The 17976-nt window shown below is 42.9% G+C and overlaps 1 protein-coding gene across 7 annotated transcripts in view; it reads right to left on the bottom strand.

Annotated features, from left to right (window-relative positions):
- The window catches only part of CACNB4 (calcium voltage-gated channel auxiliary subunit beta 4), a 104113-nt gene that overhangs the window by 27425 nt on the left and 58712 nt on the right, over positions 1–17976 (bottom strand). For all 7 annotated transcript variants that reach the window (XR_012660567.1, XR_012660568.1, XM_075092730.1 and 4 more), the window contains 2 exons: positions 2006–2125; positions 1538–1660 (listed from right to left, as the gene is read on the bottom strand). Coding sequence is in view for 5 of the 7 variants with exons in the window: in XM_075092730.1 (XP_074948831.1) it covers positions 1538–1660; positions 2006–2125 (243 nt within the window). In the remaining 2 variants the exon portion in view is untranslated. The remainder of the gene's footprint in view (positions 1–1537; positions 1661–2005; positions 2126–17976) is intronic.

Below are 17976 nucleotides of genomic sequence, written 5' to 3'. Positions count from 1 at the left end.
GGAAGAAAACTCACAGAATGCCAAGACATGGGCTTGGGACACTTCTCTGGAAAGACATAAAGGGCAGCACAATAGGAGCTCAGTACGTTAAGTTCAGTCACTGGCCTGACAGTAAGAGTAGCCACATCCTAGGAGAGCCAAAATCAAATACTTGTTTTAGCGGTGATGCACAGAGTTACCTGGATGGTTACACAGGACAATGTACCCTGGAAAGCTAGTATGTCAGGTGGGGTACATTTCTGGTGTGGGCAGGAATACAACGGGGAAGGTAGCTGAGAAAGTGATCTAAGTGCTGTAATGGATGCAGCTGTCTGCATTCAACTCTGAGTGCTAGCAAAGGACCTTTTCCTGACAGGAAGCAGGTTGAGAAAGTGGCATACTTCAGTGGAGTTCAGGTGTGGTGCTAGACAGAACAGAACACGTTCTTGGGGAAAGAAGAGGAGGGGCAATCAGTTCTGCACACAGAGACAGACAGATTCAGCTTCAGTGCTCCACTTCCTCCGCAGGGGTTTAAGCACTGTTCCACACAAATATTAAAAAAAGAAAGACACACGCAAAAAAAACAACCCCAAACAAAAGAATCCAAATCAAACTTCCACCTGTTTGCAAAAAATTGAGAAGATGGAAGAAGGGAATCAACTCTCCTGTGTCCTTCTCAGGGAGGAAGAATTTAAAGCAAAACCCCCTGTTCTATCACCAATCTCTGCCTCTAGAGGAGCAGAAGTAGGTGTTCTCCTCCTAAATGTGCTCAGTCTGAGGGAGACAAGTGCCCTGAAGCAATGATGGGCACATGTTCAAAGCAAGAGACAGATGAGTACTGAACACCCTAAAATAAACCCAGAATGCAGAGATGAAAAAATGTTTTTGCAAGCTGCAAGCCTATGTACAAATCCACAAAACAACAGGGGTTCATGCAAATTTGGAGGGCTCACTTCAGATAAAGAATTGCAGAAAATATGCTCAACATGCAATAAAATGTATTTTTCTCTACCAAAGCCATGTTCAGGGACCATTCCTTTTTCTTTATTTTCGTATCTGTCCTCTTCAATATTTTCTTTTATTGTTGTATTATTCTAAGTCTTATTTCCTCCCTTGCAAGCCCCTCTGGTGCTTTATGAAGACCTGGTGTAACCCAGTGCTACTCCACTTTCTGATCAACAGAATCCTTTTTATTACACAATCTCTGATCCATCACAAACTTCATTTGATGAAAAGAATCCAAACCTATCATGTTGAAGGGTATGTAAAATGTTATTTCCTTCCTGTGACATGAAAATCCAACAAGTCGGTAACATCAAGCATTAAAAAAAAGTGCAAGCTAACCACTCCAGGGTACTGGGACTCTAAAAAGGCTGAAGTACAACCACATCACCACTGATGAGACATTGTGTGCTGTGCCCTCCTGCTTCCGCTCGGCTCTTGGCTCTCGGCTCTCGTTTTAATCTGGTACGGCTCAGCCCCGGCTATTCAAATCATAGTCCTTGGCATGTAAAAAGATTCCCTTTCACATTTACTTTTTACTACTTCTTGGTTTTACCTCTTTAATGTGTAGGAAGTCCTTGGCATCAAAAGAGATGGCAGTGCTCGGGACAGGAACATCTTCATCCAGAGCTCCACAGTAACTCACATTAGTCTTAACAGCAAATGCTACTGGTTTGGACTACAAATAGAGACACATATCACAAACAGCGGAAACTTTTCTGGATCAAGAATTGTATCAAATGACCAAAAACCTGGTAGAGGGCATTTGCCAAATAAATCAAAATTCAGACTTAATAATTTCACACAAGCCAGCAGAGCTCAGCTTGCTAGATAAGATCCACATTTATACAAGAATATATACACTATATTCCCCCAAACACCTTGTCTGCAGATAACTTAACTCAACTGCCAAACTCTTTCAAAAGATAGCATCGTATTTATAAACCAACAGGGTGAATTTTAACACTAGGCGAAAGATAAACACCACATAACTTAGTTATTATTAAAGTTGAAAAAAACACACCTTTGCCCTTTCAAGTTGTATAGCTGCTTGTTGTTCTCTTTCTTGGCGGATTGCTTCCCTGTCTTCTTCCAAAGAGACATCAGAGTCTGAGGGTCTGCTTGTGTACGAATCTGCTGAGCCCTGAAATTAAATTCATGTCACTAAGAAAACATATGTAAGAAATAGAAACACCCCCCCCCAGATTCATAAAATACTTTTTAAATATGTGTTTCTTAATTTGAGTGGATTTTGCATAATGTTGCTAGCACAAAAAAACATGCAGAATTTAGCAGGGAAATAATCTGGCTTTACCAATCAGGTGCACCTAGCCAAAGACAAAAATCCCAAGAAAAACCTCTCTCTCCACTTTCACAGAATCTCTTCACTTTCTTACTGACACAGTGAAATACAGCTCAGCTGTGGGCACTGTCCAGAAATCTTTATAATATTTAAAGCCTGTTTGACAACCTTAGATTCAAGATTGTCAAGGGATTAGGTCCTATAAAATATAATTAAGGTATTATAAAGCTTGGTTAGAATCACCCCTCCCTGTAAATATAGTACCATTGTGTAAGTACTTCCCTCCCTGCTGTGGGTGCCACTCACGTAAAGCTTTGTTCCGTGCTTCAAGAGGGAAAAAGAAGTGGCACTTTATTAGAAGCTACTCAACAGGGCAACGCAAAAGCTGTACAACGATATGAAATAAAAACGCACATACAAGCAGCAGCAGAATGCAACAGCCTGTACGGGAGGAAACACAGTACTGCCACAGTTAGATTTTTTTGGTCTGGGACATTATTCAGGACGCCTGGCAACATCTGAAGTATGCAGTGGCTCCTCGCCTGTTTTATAAAGCAACCTGATTCCAGCATCCTCACAGCTGATCTTTATGTTTGCGTGGAGCCAGCTGCAAGACAGGGGTTTAACCTTGCAAAACAGTTAAGGTAAGGGAAAGGGAATGTTTGCTCATGGTAAAGCTGAAATATCAGTCCCACCCACCCCCCCAAAACCCCAAACGCACACTGGACCCAAAAGCCTAGCAAGGCTAGGACTTGAACCTAGACTTCAGGGAGCACCACTGACGGAGGTGCATTCAGACAAAAGGTGAAATAAATTTTCACTGCAGTAGGAAACTCCTACAAAGATCTCAAAATCTTGAAGTCTAGGTCTAACTTTCCACTCAAGGTAAAGGTTGAACTAGAAATATATATCCCTTACTGAGCCATCTGCCAAGCAAATGGAACTTTTACTAATAAACTGATATGTCTGTCTGGTGAATGATGGCCTTTGCTTAAGCCAGTCTCCAGTCTTGCAGAATACTGTTCCATTCAATACAACATTTGACTAATTTGTGTTTGGGTCATTAGTCTGCTGCCAACACAAGAGAGGCCTGCGTGTCACCCTCCCCAGCCCGACGCTCCGCACGGGTGCGGGTGACATGCAGCGATCACACGCTCCGCAGGCTCCATACCACGGCACGCAGCTGGGCTGGGAACGGCTGCTATAAAAGTCAGTATATAAAGTTTAGAGTAAAGAGCTGCATGTAGTTTGCATTGTAGTCTAACTTTCTAACCTCTGTATTTTGCATGTCTTAGGAAAAATATCTACACAAAAAATAAAGAGAGACCTTCAGAAGGATGAGGATAACGCAGAGCTGCAGAGGATCCGGCCCTGGCACTGTACTCAAGTAGGAGGAATATACCACAACATCTGACCGCTGCTGGAGACACTATTTCTGTTTTTAAATTAGGGAAAGGAATAATGTGCTGGACCAGTTATGCTTTAGAGTATTATATAACCAGAGTAACAAGTAATTTCTAAGTCATCACATTTCCAGCAACAAACTGAAGACATATCTATCTATATATTTATATCTCTACTGAGCTCCAAAATCTGTAAGTCTATACATGTTCCAGAAGAGCCATTCTCCAGCATTATGTCTTTCAAATTTTTATTTCCTTAAATTGTTTTATATTGTGCATCACAGGGACACATATTCTATGTAATCTACCATAGAAGTCAATACTCTTACTCTCCAGGTAAACTAACACATTTTTAAATATTGACGTGAATACATATCCATTAGAAGACTTCTGGCAATGAACCACTGATGAGCATATGCTCTCTTCTAGTTACCTACTCATAACTTGGCCATAAGCATGGCACTGTCACTAGGGAGGACAGATTTCCTCTGTGTCAAGAAGGGGATTCGCCTAACACAAGCTAACACACAGCTATGATGTTAACAGACCAGAAAAATCCCTTCCCACGACAGGTGGCCACCCTGCACCTGCACACCAAGGTGGGCTGGGAAGGGCAGAGTGCCTCCCAGCAGCCGGGGGCCTGCAGAGAGACACGCATTCGGGGTCCTGAGCTGGAACAAGTCTAACATCAACAGGCTGAAAACTAGCATTAGCTGCTGGCAGCAGCACAAGCTTTTCTTAGCTCGGAAGCTAGACATGCTGCTCTTCCTTCTGCTTCCTTTGGGATGTAGCAGAGACCAGGGAACTCACCAGCCACAGCACTTGGCTAGGGGTGCACCAAAGCTCTCGGGCTGCATGGTGCCTGCCAGTTATTCTTCTCTCCCCATCTTGGGGGCAAGACTAAAACTTCAGCTACCAAATGCGTCACCAACAGAGGCATAAGAACATTTCTTCCCTGATCAAAAGCGAAAGCATGACAACTCATCACACCTAGGCAAAATGGGTAGCAGGAGACCCCCTGCTTACTGTACCTTTCCAACCTGCATCTCTGCTCAGCAACTGAAGGGGAAGTCGATCAGTGCGAGACTGAATTCATAAGGTCAAATATTCTAGTCCTAAAATTATAGCCTGTCCTCCATACCAGAGCCTGCACTGTTCAAAGCAATGAAAGAAAGAAAAAAGAAAAGAAAAGAAAAAAAAGAACCCCACCAAAAACAGACCAGGAGTTGCAATGACAGACCAACTTTGTGGTAGAGAAGAACAGCTTAATCATTTATTGTCCACTAAACACTCTGAAGATCCAAAATGCTTTATAGCTGCTTATCATCACATTTTTCACTTAGAGACAACAAAGCTTCAACAGCAGGAGAAAGGAAGAAGGAAAAGTAATCACACTCTCCAAATAACAAATCAAAAAGCAAAATAATAAATACAAATAATATACTGCAGTAGGAATGGGCTGCTTTCCAATATTTTAGTCCTACCTGGCATAATACACTGCCACAGGAACTCACCCCATCCTGGTATGCCTGAAGCCCGAGACAAAGCCACTACTGCTGTCACCGAGTAGCAGATGCTGTTCCTCACCCACGTGCTCTCTGACCCTGTCATTTCCCCCTTAATTTTCTATGTACTGCAAGGTGCATGAGAACAAGGGACAGAACACATCACCAACAGGACAGATATCAGCATCACGCATGCACATGCATTGCAGAAATTATCTGTGTGGGGAAATGGTGAACAGAAAGTGCACAGGCTGCTATCTACATAATTATTCAAGTCCTTTGGATATGAGTCGGTGTAGCTCTGTAAGGGAATTTAATAGAAATAGATACCTGTGCTGGATGCAGAGTTTCCCATACTGGCTTTTAGTGGTATATGTTTGAGCACTGACCTATTTAATGCTGTCAGAACAAAGTATTCTTAGCCAAAGTAGCTGATACTGCAAGGCTACCCCAGGCTGCTCTTCAATGCTAATCACTGCCTGTATGCCAAATGATATGGATTGGTACAATCACATCCTCATGATCCCTTCTCTTGCAAGTTATGCCAAACAGCAAGTAGCTTATCTGAAAGATGCAGCCCCAGGACTGTGACTCATGTGATGCTGAACTGCAGCATCACGCTGAAAACAAGGCGTGATTCTGCAAACAGAGGCAAGAAGGACAGAAAAAGCAGTCCAAAGTAAGTAATGAAAACTGGCATTCTTTAACATACTGTAAGCATGGGCCGAGGAACACAAGTGTCCACGTTCGGTCAGAGCAGAAGACTAAGCACGACGAAGGTTTACTTTCCTCAGTTGGTCACTGCCCCAAGACTACAGAGTCCGACAGGGTGTGTGCACTTCCCCTTGCAAGCCATCTCACTGACTCCCCCGGTCATCTCTTGTGCTTCTGTTACCAGCGTCCTTGGTTTCTGCACTCTACGTTCACCGGCCAAGATGCATTTGTTGTTACGCTGGATGCTTGGCAGCAGCGACCTCTACTCACAAAATGGGACTCAGAATCTGATTAAGGCTTCCAGGAACACAAGCAGTCCATAAAATAAAAATAACCCTTGTTATCCTCAGAAGTCCGACCTCTGACTATTTTTTAAAACTGTGCACAGACAAAAGTATCACCTCTTGTATTTAATTTTCAGTCTGTTTAAAATTTTTGATTGAAGAACAGAATATTGACAGCAATATTGTGCAATATTGACAGAATATTGTGCAACAAGCCAACGTGGTTGGACTTGATGATCCTAGTGGTCTTTTCCAACCTTAATGATTCTATGGACATTCATGCCCATACAGCACCAAGTGCAATGAAGTTCTGGACTGACAGCTCTTATTTGCTGAAACTGCAATAGATGAGATAATACTAAATACTATGTTGAATTTGTGGTTTTGTCACAGCTGGGAAAGTGTAACTGACTGCCTAACCACACACTGAAAACTGAATTATGTTAGTAGTCATAGGGAAGTGAGAGTAGAAGAGGAAAGAAGGCATTCTCCATCTCTCCCTGTACACCAAAACTGTATCAAAAAGACCCTTTGATTTCTTTATTTTCCTGTCACTAACAGCAGCAAGCTGATAATTTGGGGCATATCGCATCTGTCCACAGCTTCACATTTGCACAGAATATTTGAGGACCAATTATCACGCTGTTACCCAACCTCAATCTCACGACCCCCTGGGAGATAGAGGAACTTTGTGAAGTGGGAGCATATGCAGTGAGTACAAGTCCACACCAGATCTGAAAATTTGAAGGAAACAGGCTTTGCTAGATAATTATATTATTCAAGGAAGTGAAAGACTCATTTCGTATTTCACAGCCTTTATACTTCGGGCTTCTGCGAATTCATTTTTCTTTCAATTTATTATTTATTTTCCTCCCTCATTCGTTCTCCTCTCTCATCAATTAGTATAATTCAGCTTTGATAAAAACACTGAGGTTTGAAGCAATCCCAAAAATGCTAGGAAAAAAGGGTAAAGCAGAAGCAACGGTGGGTCTGTTTATTCAGCAACTACAAAACAATGGTAAATCACCAGTCCCTCTGGCTCACTGACTGGTTTTACCCTTGGAACTGCTGGAAGATAGGTGCCAAGGTGGCTGGGTGACTGGAAAGGGTAACAAAATATTCCTAGTGAACACGGTGCTTCTATGCCCCAGCCTGATTAGGGAGGAAATCTTCACATGCATCCTCTTCCTGGACCCCACGAACAACAGCCAGCCAGGTCCAGCCTTCCTGCTTGCTGAAGAAAATATCAGCCTTTAGCTGTTATTGTTTCAGAAAGGGGGAAAAAATAAAGACTTCAGTGAGGCTGCAAACAGTTTTTTCTCCAACTGCCATAAATACACAGATCAGAATTGCTCTCTATCCAGCCATAACTTGTAATGCCCTCTCATAGAGCCTGTGCAATTAAAGCATCAATCCATTAGGAGCTCCAACAAGCCAGATGACATGCAGTCTCTTTTGAAAAGATTTAGGGTGCTGCAGAGTCTACCACTACCCAAAAAGCATTTCTGAAAACACACCCTGCTCAGCGAAAAAGCTTCTGCTTTATCCATTAAGCAAGACAACAGGGCAGCATTGTCTAGTTGTAGGCATCCCTCTCCTAGAGCAGTACTAGCTATGGGCATTTTGAGTGCATCTCTCTATCCAGGAATAAGCGGGCATTGAGCACACATGGTAATCACTATGCTTAATAAAGCATGCATGTCACTGAAAAGGAAAGCCCTAGTATCTGTGTTCATATGCACACGTTGTTTTCAGCTGAGAACATGAAAAATGTCTTTGCAATAACAGCGAGTTTGCTTTGAAAATCCATAGCACTTTAAAATGACAAAGTATCAGGAGTGGTAGCACACCTCGAGGCAGCCAATTATTTTGAATGGCTTTGCCGGGGTTTGAATAATAGCAGAGCTAGGGACAGCATGAAATACTTTACAGGAAAAAAGATCATTCCTGTCCCATCCTGTCCTCACCCTGCCTGTCTCTCCTCCTGTGCCTCCTTAGTTCCTCCCCGCAACTGGAATCCCACTGAGCACCTTCAAGCTTCCAAACAGGTTTTTGGATGCTCAAGGCAGTTTCACCTCCTGCAAGGCACAGTATGCAAAGGCCCCAAAGATCCTAAAGATCCTGTCCGTAAGCTGAACACAGAGGTCACAAAGCAGACTAAAGAGCTGAACCAGAGGTCGCCCCAATGCTTTTCAACAGGTCAGGACCTCAACTAAAAATTTTCTAGCAGACATCCAAGTGTGTGAGCACACTTAGAGCACAACAGAGGTTGAAGAGAGTGATATTGTACAAAACAAGATTGCTCATCATTGTTTAGCTCTTTTATACTGGAAAACAGACAAATGTGGCCTTGTAAAGCACAAAGCCACTTTCTCCTACACGCTGTTTTTTGCACTCAGCCTGCGTTGCCACATTCCTGTCTCTGCAAGGCTGGGGACAGCCAGCAAAATCCCCACTGAGGGCTAGCGTGCAGAAACCCTGCTGCACAGGGGGCCTGCAACTTGTGTAATAATTAGTAAAAGAAAAATGTACATATACAGATGGATATACTGATACGGAAACTTGTCTTAGGCTGCAATTTGTTCCATGCTGATTCTGCGGCATTATGTTGACACTGCACAGCAGAATCAAAACCGCACAGGTTGGGAGGAACTGCACACTCCCACGTACCCTGCAGGAGAGGGACAATACAGCGGATGTGGCTTTCTGCAGTGGTTTGGTTGCTGTTTGGTGTTGGTTTTTTTTTAACTAACCATGTTACCAAGAATCAAAGCATCAAAAGAAGACTTCTGGGTGCAGTCTTGACGTGTCCTTTAGCACCCAGCTTGTTCAAATATCCTTATATAAAATTGGGTGCTGTAACTTATGGGTCTCCCCCCTACCTCCAATTCCCACAAAAGCAGGGCAGTACCACATTTAGGACCAGAGCCTGTTGCTACAGCACTGCCAGGAATCACTAAACTTGCATGCAGAGGCTGCATTCATTCCTTTCAGCTTCATTTCACAAGCTGAAATTTCATTTCTCGGCTAAGACATGGAATCATGGAGAGACTGGCTACTCCTCATCCCTTTGGCTGGATCAAATACATACTATCATGGGGCTTGAATTTTTGAGGATCTTTGCAAGAATCAGAAAGCACTTCTTCCCATTGAATAGAGCCATTCATGATTAAATGGGCACTTCAGTGCTTGCAGTTCCTCCAGCTGCCAAAACATCTAATCAGAGACCTGCACACGAAATACAGTGCTCCTGGAAAGGGACTGGTGGGGTGCTACGATGCCACATGGTTATCACTCACGGCTAGGCTGCTTCCCGAAGCGGCTGCTTCCAGACACTTTAGTATCCCAAGAATTTCAGTCTTGGGCTGAAACACAGAAAACAGCAAAGTAACCCTTGCTCTGAAGCCAAACTATATTCCAACCCACACCAGGCAGGATTACTCAGTTTACCTGAGCAGCAAAAGAAGAGAGAGCTCATTCTAAACCAGTGCCATTTCTGTGGTCACACAAGTGACCTGTGTGAGTACTGCAACCAATGGTATTTTGTACCAAAGCAGGCAGAAAGCATTCTTCCTGCCACATAGATTAAGTCCCAGATTTCATCCTCCCAAACCAGAACAGACAGCTCAAAATCTCCAGTGCAATCCACTCTGTGCTGAGAGGAGGCCAAAGCTCAGCCTGGAGCAACACCTGGTGCTCCCTGTCCAAGCCACGAGCAACCGTCCCTGCCCACCCACAGTCCCCTCTTACCCACAGCACCAAACTATGCAGGGCACAGGAGGAGCCTGACTTTAGCAACCACATCTTGTCTGCAACAGTAATGTGTTCTGTATGACAAAAATTGCTGGCTATTTTTTAGGATAATTATTTAGAAATAATTAATTATTCAAGTTACATTGTGATACAGGTCCTTAAAACTACTCATACACAGTACTTCTGAACTTGACAGGTATGTGCATGGAAATAATGAGGGAAGACTTTTTTACTACCAGAACAGCATACACAGGTAAGGGGTCAATATAACACCATCAGAGAGGTGGCTCCTTCTATTTGCCATATACTGCAAGGTTTAAGCAACTGAAGATTTGTTGATTGTTATTATTGCTGTTATTACATTTTCTTCATCACTTTGTCACTTCTTTTCCACTACAGTCATTGCCTTCTATTCATTCATTTACTTTAAAAAGAATAATGAAACCCCATGTAATCATTTATGCTCCCATCTTCAATAATGAGCAACAGCAGCCTGCTTAGACTTCAGTGTGATTCAGGACACGGGCACTGCTCAGAAACAAAACATACATCCTAAAGCCTATTCAACTCCAGACCGTAGCTCCGTCCCTAGCTGGGGCTGGGGCCTCTTCACTCTCTGATCGTGGAAGCAGCCAAAAACCCAAGAAGCTACCCAGAGGTTACATTAGCCCTTCCTCTACCCGCTTTCACACAAGATGTAGTCACCAAGAACTAGAGCCTCAACTAGAAAAAAAGACAGTGTCCTCAATCCTCTGCAACTTTCAGCAAGAATTGAGGTCAACACGCATTGCTCCTGGAGCTTTGTACCTCCTCAGTGAGTTCCCAGGAACCTGACAAAGTTCTTGACAAAGCAAAAGAACAAATAGGCACAGCAATGGCTGCAAGGCCATATGTTGCCATATGCCACATGCATTCAAGGAATTATATTTAAACAAAAACAAACAAAAAATCCACCCACAGAACCAGAAGACCTACTCCTTGCAGATGCCATTTATTCCAAGACCCTGGATAAACCATCTCACTGGTCCATGTGCATCCTGCAGTCCCTCTGCACGAGATTAGCCTCCACACAAGCCAGTCATAATATTGCTCCCACCAGCTGAAAACATAAGTTTAACTCACAGAGGTTACTACCGTAAGTATGCCGTAAAGAGAGGCCTTACAGAGGATAAGTATTAACTTATTTTTACATGAATACAGCAACCAAAACTTGAGGACTTTAAAAAACCCCACATTTTAAGTAACAGTGGCCACTACTGTTGACCACAGTAGGTGCTCACCTGGCCTCAGCACTCAGGGCAGGCAGCTAAATTTAATTACTGGGCAGGTGATGTAATTAAGATGCAAATACACACCAGTGGGTGTCTATTCATTTGGCATCAAAACATGACTGTGCTGCAATCAAAGTCGGGGCCAGAAAAATCTATGTGTGCTAGAACAACCACCCCAGCAAAATACTGCAGAGAGGCCCCGTCCTAAGCACTGGAGTGAGACCTCTGTGGGAACTCAAGGCAGGAGGAGCAACCCTTTGCACCAATGGTTATTCCCATGCGTAAAGGCTTTGCAGGACGAGGCGCAGAGATTACTTTGGAAGCACAGCCCCTATTTTGTTTTTAATATCGTCTAGAATTATTAATATCCCTCTAGAATTACAAAATCTGTTACAGCTGTTGCAACGTTAAATAACAATGTCCAGCAGAGCTGTAGGAAAGCATTTTAGTAGGGCTTTTTCACAAATTCACATTTAATAGACAATGTGAATGTGCCATTGAAAGTCCAAACGGGACAAGGTTCAGTTCCCAACCAAACCATTTTCTTACTGAATAACTGACAAATACACAAGGCAGCTCCATAACCATTTTGCATTGAGTTGTGATTTCAGACTTAAATGCTCAGTAATTATTTCCTTCTATATGTTTGGTAAATTTATTTAAGACAACTCATTAGGTGTCTTGGCAATTTGGAAATTACTAGGTGGTCAGAACATGTTTTTTCTTTGCGAATACTAATTATTAGAAAATAGGGCAATTGTTCTAACATTTCTTTTCATGATCTCTTTTTTCCCCTGAATTTAAAACCTTGCAGTCACATTGCCTTTCTCAAGCTGCCTTCAGTTCAGCACAAATTGTGTTTTTACATCTATCAAATTTGGTTTAAAAGGAAGTACTAGTAATACATACATTTACTGCCAAAATACGACATCTTTTTCTGTGATGTTCAAATGAACATACAAGATGTACAAGATTTTGCCTGACATGCGTTACAGGTATATATTCACTAGGTGTTATGCATGGAAAAGGTCTACAGTTTAAAGGTCTATGTAGACTAAAAAAGAAGTCTGAGATAACAGACATTGAATATATGAGTTGTTCTGAACTTCTTTCCACATTTTGACAGATGTAATTTCTTATGTAATGAATAACTGTAAACTCAAATGCTGGTTTGCCTTTGCCAGAACCTCAAATGCTAATGGGTCAAGACAAAGTTTCTATGTTTTAGCAGCAAAAAGGACAACATAAACTACAAAGATGGACAAAACGTTTCGGTAGTTTGCGTGTGTTTCCATTCCCTTGACCATAAAAATTCTTATGCGTATTAGGATTAGTAATAAGTAAGTCGTGAAATGCATTGTGGCATTAGTCAAACTGCTCCAGCTACCTCACCTCTGCTGGCAACAACTACAGAAAACAGCCGAGGGCGCCAAAAGTTACCGGTCCTCTTCATGAGAACAGCTCCTCCTAGCTGCTACAACCATTTGGCCTATTATTCAGCAAAGCAATTAAGCACACACCTACACCCATCCTCTTACTCAGCAAAGCACATCAGGTTCCTCCGACTACTGCCGCATAACTGAAGTCCCTGCGAGCACCGGTGCAAGGACTCGGCCGAGTTGTGTCCCAGCAGGACGTCGCTGGGAGTTACAACCCATCCTGGGGAACAGCAGTAAGCCCCGGTATGAGTCCCTCCTGCCGCAGCCGCTGGTTCACTGCGGTTAAACCATTCGGCTCCAGGGCGAGGCCTGGCCGGGCCTCCCCTGGCATTAAGCCTTTGAGCAAAAATTGTCTCTGGGGCATCTCTAACCTGGAATATTCACAGCGGGAGGCTGCCAGGATCTACAATGGGCCGGCCGATGGCATTCCCAGTAGAACTGGACGACGACAGACATGAGTATCTGTGTATCCTTTTCCTACCCCTTCCTCCAAATGAATAATTTTTATTTTGCGGTGAGAATTTTTCTCCCCCTCCATAAGAGAGTTTAAATTGAGATCTTCCCACACAAAGTAACACCTTTTCCTGCTGTCTCCAAGCAAACTGAAAGGTGAAGATCACAGCCAGAAAGGTAGCTACAGCCTCAGATTGTTGTTCTTCACAAATGTGTCCGGACCCCAAAATTTGAACAATACACAAACCTTTCAAACTCTTTTTTTTTTTTTTTTTTTTTGTTCAACCATAAAAAAAGCAAAGATCTGTCTGGGAATGCTCTGATCTGTGTTTTATTCCACTTGTAGTCAGACACATGACTGCATCAACAGCTGAACACCTCTAGCCTGATTTTTGCTTCACTCTGCAGCTGGTCCCTCTTTCTCATGAAAGCTATTCAGAAGACCCGGGAGCCAAAAAAAGGTGGATTTTTACAGTGAAAAAACGGCACCAGACTAAAGCTGCAACAGTGCAGAGACACTGCTTCATATTTTTTAATTACTTTGGCTCTTTAAAGTACTGAGTGATCTGGGGAAGCTACTAGTATTGGATTTTATGCCACCTGATAATACTACACCAGCTAATAAAATTACACCTGTTATCCTGAATGAGCTCTCCTGGGAAGATGATGCTTTATGTCTGTCCCCAACAACACGTTAGGAAGTCAAGAATTTTTTTTTTAAGAGACAAATATTGCCCCCAAACTAAACTTAATCATGCTGCCAACTACACAAGCATCTGTGTTTACCATATGTGGTCTACCACAACGTTTCCTCAGACATACAGCGTGAAGCCTTCAGCCAGCAAGCCCTGAAATAATACGGTGTGTTTCTAAGCCATTCCCAAGGCCCCCGGTCTCTCCCCCCACCTCCTCTGCACTGTTCTCAGAGACCGCTTTTGCTCCGAGTGCAGAGTCCTGGGGCAGAGAGACATGCAGGACAAATCAACACCAGGTCTCTCAATATTACAGATGCTTTCCTACGCTGGCTGTGATGGAGTGTTCTTGCTGACATGGGTGGACCCCCTTTTTTTTTTTTTCAACCACACCTACATCTAGTTCCTTTGTACAACATCACGGACATTTAACTTGGCAATCTGGAAGAGGACTACCTCCCATTTCTCCTCTTATTTCACTCTGTTTAAGTTTATCCTCATTTTTCTTTTGTCTCTATCTAGCTTAGCTTTGTTTTCTCTCCCTGGTGCACTCATATCACCATGTCATCCTTGTGAAAACTGGGCTGCCGTGGGCCGAGCTGTGCCTCCTTCTACCCTTTCCCGGGACTGCTCTCAGATATACTTATTGTACATTTGAATAGAGGCCAGCACGGGGTTTTTGGCATGTCTATCAACCAGCATTTATTCTTTTACTGTGAGCTGAATAATGAGTGTATTATCATCGTCACAAGTTTAGGACCATTCAAGGGCATGTTTCTGAAATCGGGTACAGGAAGCATCACCCCCGAAATCACACCCTGGGACTTCACAGGGGCAACGGAGCACCTGGCAGTAAGGCCAGTGGCATTTGCCTTGGGTTTTTTTGGGGGAAGGGGTTCTGACAATGTAAGTTTGCAGACAGACCAGCAACAATGCTTCTCAAGCGATGAACTCTAGAGATCATTACTACTGTTTCATTTGCCTCTTCTGGATTTCTGGGAGGTTTTAGTCTTTACATCTTTATAAAAAGCCCAGAGGGGTCTAACAACAAAACATACTAGTCGCTGCTTTAAAAACACCCCACCCTAGCCTATTTTGCCTGAGTAAAGTAGCACACAGTTTTGCTGAAGAGCCTTGTATCTAGCCACAATGGCAGCAACAGCAGCTGCCTGACACCAGAGCCGCTAACAGGACTGAAGGACGTCCGCATGCAATGGGACGAGAGACTTCCCGCTTGTGCCAGAACAAGCTAGTGTTTTTAGAGCAACAGTTATTACCTAGCTTACATTTGCCAAGCAGATAGATTAAAAAAAAAAATCTAAATACAGTAAGAGGCATGTGGGATATTTAAACATAGTCTTTCTCATCAATCTACTAGGCCACTAATCCAGTTTGAAGCTTTCCAAAACACCAATACGCAAAAGTATGCACAGTTGAGAGAAGCCACATATTTCATGAGCCAGTTTTCACCTCCCACAGACAATTCCCGAGCAGACACACCTCCTCACCCTCCCTAACTGGCCTTCAGCAACCTCTTACAGTTCACCAAAGTTCACCAATTTGATGTCATGGTTACAATTTTGTCCTTCCACCCTTGAATCTCTTTCCTCCTTCGCCCCTCCGCCTTACCTCCCTTCCACTAGATGAAATTTACTTCTGTGCAGAAGACCAGAATAAGCCCATATGACACCTCAAGCCTCAAAACCTACTCTGTGGTTTATACGTGGATAAACCTTTGCCAGCCCTTTGCCAAGGATGATTTTCATTCAGTTAGAGGCACAAATCAAGCCGGGAGTGCTGGACACAGCAGATTTTTTTCCTAGAAGCCTTGTTTTTACAGACAAGGAAAGAAATATGTATTAGAATTGAAGTTTCTGATCACTTAGTAAGCGAACAAGAACTATCCAACATTCTTCGAACTACTCCCTGGAAGAAAAAAGCCCTGATAATGTAAAGTCTTTGAAATTTGTTTTCTACCTCTGCCTCTATTTTTCTTCTGGTGAACAGATGGCAATCTGTTTTCGAAAAGCTAATTCACATAGGGAACTGGAAGTGACCAAGCAGAAGTTTGCTTTCTTCTGTGCCTGAGGATGGCTGGTATTCCTGCTGATCCCTTTAGGAAAAGGAAAAAAATTAGAGAGCTCAGATATAACCGGTAAGTTTATTTTCCTGGAGGACTGTTCAGCAGCACATGGACATCTGACGTTCATTTTCCTATGTGCTGTGACCTCTGGTTTTTATTTCACAGATTATGTGCATAAGGGACCTTGTTTTAGTTAAACGGAACCCGAACACAGAAGCTGGTGGCACCAAGCAGGTAGGGTGAGCCAGGTTGCTGCTGGTTTCAAATTGCTGCCCTTGCAATATGGTTTGCGCTGAGGAGGCTCACAGAATTACACTGCCCACTGGCTGAGGGGCAACAGCTGGAGCGAGGACCCTTGCCATCAGCCTCCCTCCTCGGCACCTCTTCTGCACAACACACTTATGCTGACTTGGCATTACTGGGAAGGGTAAAAAGTGTCAAATGAAGGGTCTCAGTAATTCTCTTCTCCCATTCATTGGCTAAAACAATTTTTCTCAACTTTCCAAAAAACAGTACATCTCTCTTCGGGTTGCAAACACACACAGAAGGCTTCAGCCCCTGAAGCAAGAATGTTCAATACAATAGTTTCCCAAGCATTACAGATGCGAGGAAAGAATTTTCCTCAAGACCTCATTGTCAAGAAGATCCTAGCCACCTGTCTGTTTTCACTGCATGCTTTTCCTAATTCAAACAGTTAAATTAAAGAACATACCTTACATTTTTAAGGATTTTTATGATTACAGTGTCCCAATTTTCTCCTAGCATGGTGTCGCCACTTCCCACACCATCAGGTTTTATACAACCAAAATAACCCTGGATATTTCTTTTTGTTTTTTAAACAGAAGTGGTTTAGAACATGCTGAACTGTCTCACAATTTGACCCAAAGCTGATTTGGTAAAACCACACACTCACCAAGGGTGCTCAAGCTGACGAGTGGTGGTATTTGCAATTTACCCACTCATTTGTAAGACAAGACACAAACAAGTCCTGCAACTCTGCAGGGTACCAGGTATTCCAGCTCTGCACCAGGTCCCCACCTCACAGAAGTCAAACTCCAGATAGCACATGTTTTGTAATCCTTCACCAAAGAAACCTGGTGGGCAGCCAAACTCCATTTAATACACAGATGACTGCAGGTCTCTGCTGTAACAAGTTATATTTAGGTGGCAATGACTTCCTCTGAAGTCATCCCATCCGCTTTGCTTTTCCCACCTCTCGCAGGTTTTGCTAAGGGTCTCACCAGGGCATAAAAAACCAAAACAGACTTACATCTTCAATGTAATTATAGGAAAATTGCGTTGTTTAAAATATTCACACTGCGTAGTGAATGGGAAAGAATTGTGACATGCTGTTACGGTGTTGTTGAAATGAATTTCATGCTGCTTAATTTAAGCCAAGCAACTGATAGGGTTTAGGCTAAGGTTTAGTATGTTGTGTTGTATTGTGGTTTTAATTAGCTTCTTCCTTCCAAAGGCTTCCAAACTCAGAGGCTTAGAAGCAGCTTTAAACACTAATAAATGTGGCTTACAAACAGAGCATTTCACTTTTTATTTTTTACATTTTCCACTTTTTTGCTTGTTTGTTTTAGGGAACCATCTTCCAGCTGCCATGATCTCTCATATTGCAGCAAGGACCAAATTCTGAAATCACACAACCGCTGAACTCACAATAAGCTATTACATACTGCTAGAAATATCTTAGTAGAAAAAAGCCCTAATTTTCTAAGTACTATGCACTCTGTAAATAGCAACTCCTTTCCCCAAAACCTTGCAATCTAAAAACTGTACGTGCTGAGAGCAAAATACAAGTGAAAGGACATCTCGCTATCACCTACTGAGGTAATATTTGAGCGACACTTTATGGAACTTAATTGCTGTAATCAACCCAGGACTGCACGGACTTTCTAGGACCTCAGGGTTGTTACAGTCCGTACTCTGCTGTCCGCTGGCTGGCTGGGACTTCACAGTGATAGGGCTGGAAATTCAGTGAGCCCAATTACACAGGACAAACAAACAAACAAACAGTTTATTTGGGGGAGATTAGAAACAAGGACAAAAAAATGTCAAAGATTTTTTAAAAATCTTGGGATGCCAC

Source organism: Phalacrocorax aristotelis, chromosome 5, assembly GCF_949628215.1.
Source record: "Phalacrocorax aristotelis chromosome 5, bGulAri2.1, whole genome shotgun sequence".
NCBI classification, from domain to species: Eukaryota; Metazoa; Chordata; class Aves; order Suliformes; family Phalacrocoracidae; genus Phalacrocorax; species Phalacrocorax aristotelis.
The sequence above is the reverse complement of the archived record's forward strand: the minus strand, read 5'-3'. Positions and strand labels throughout refer to the sequence as shown.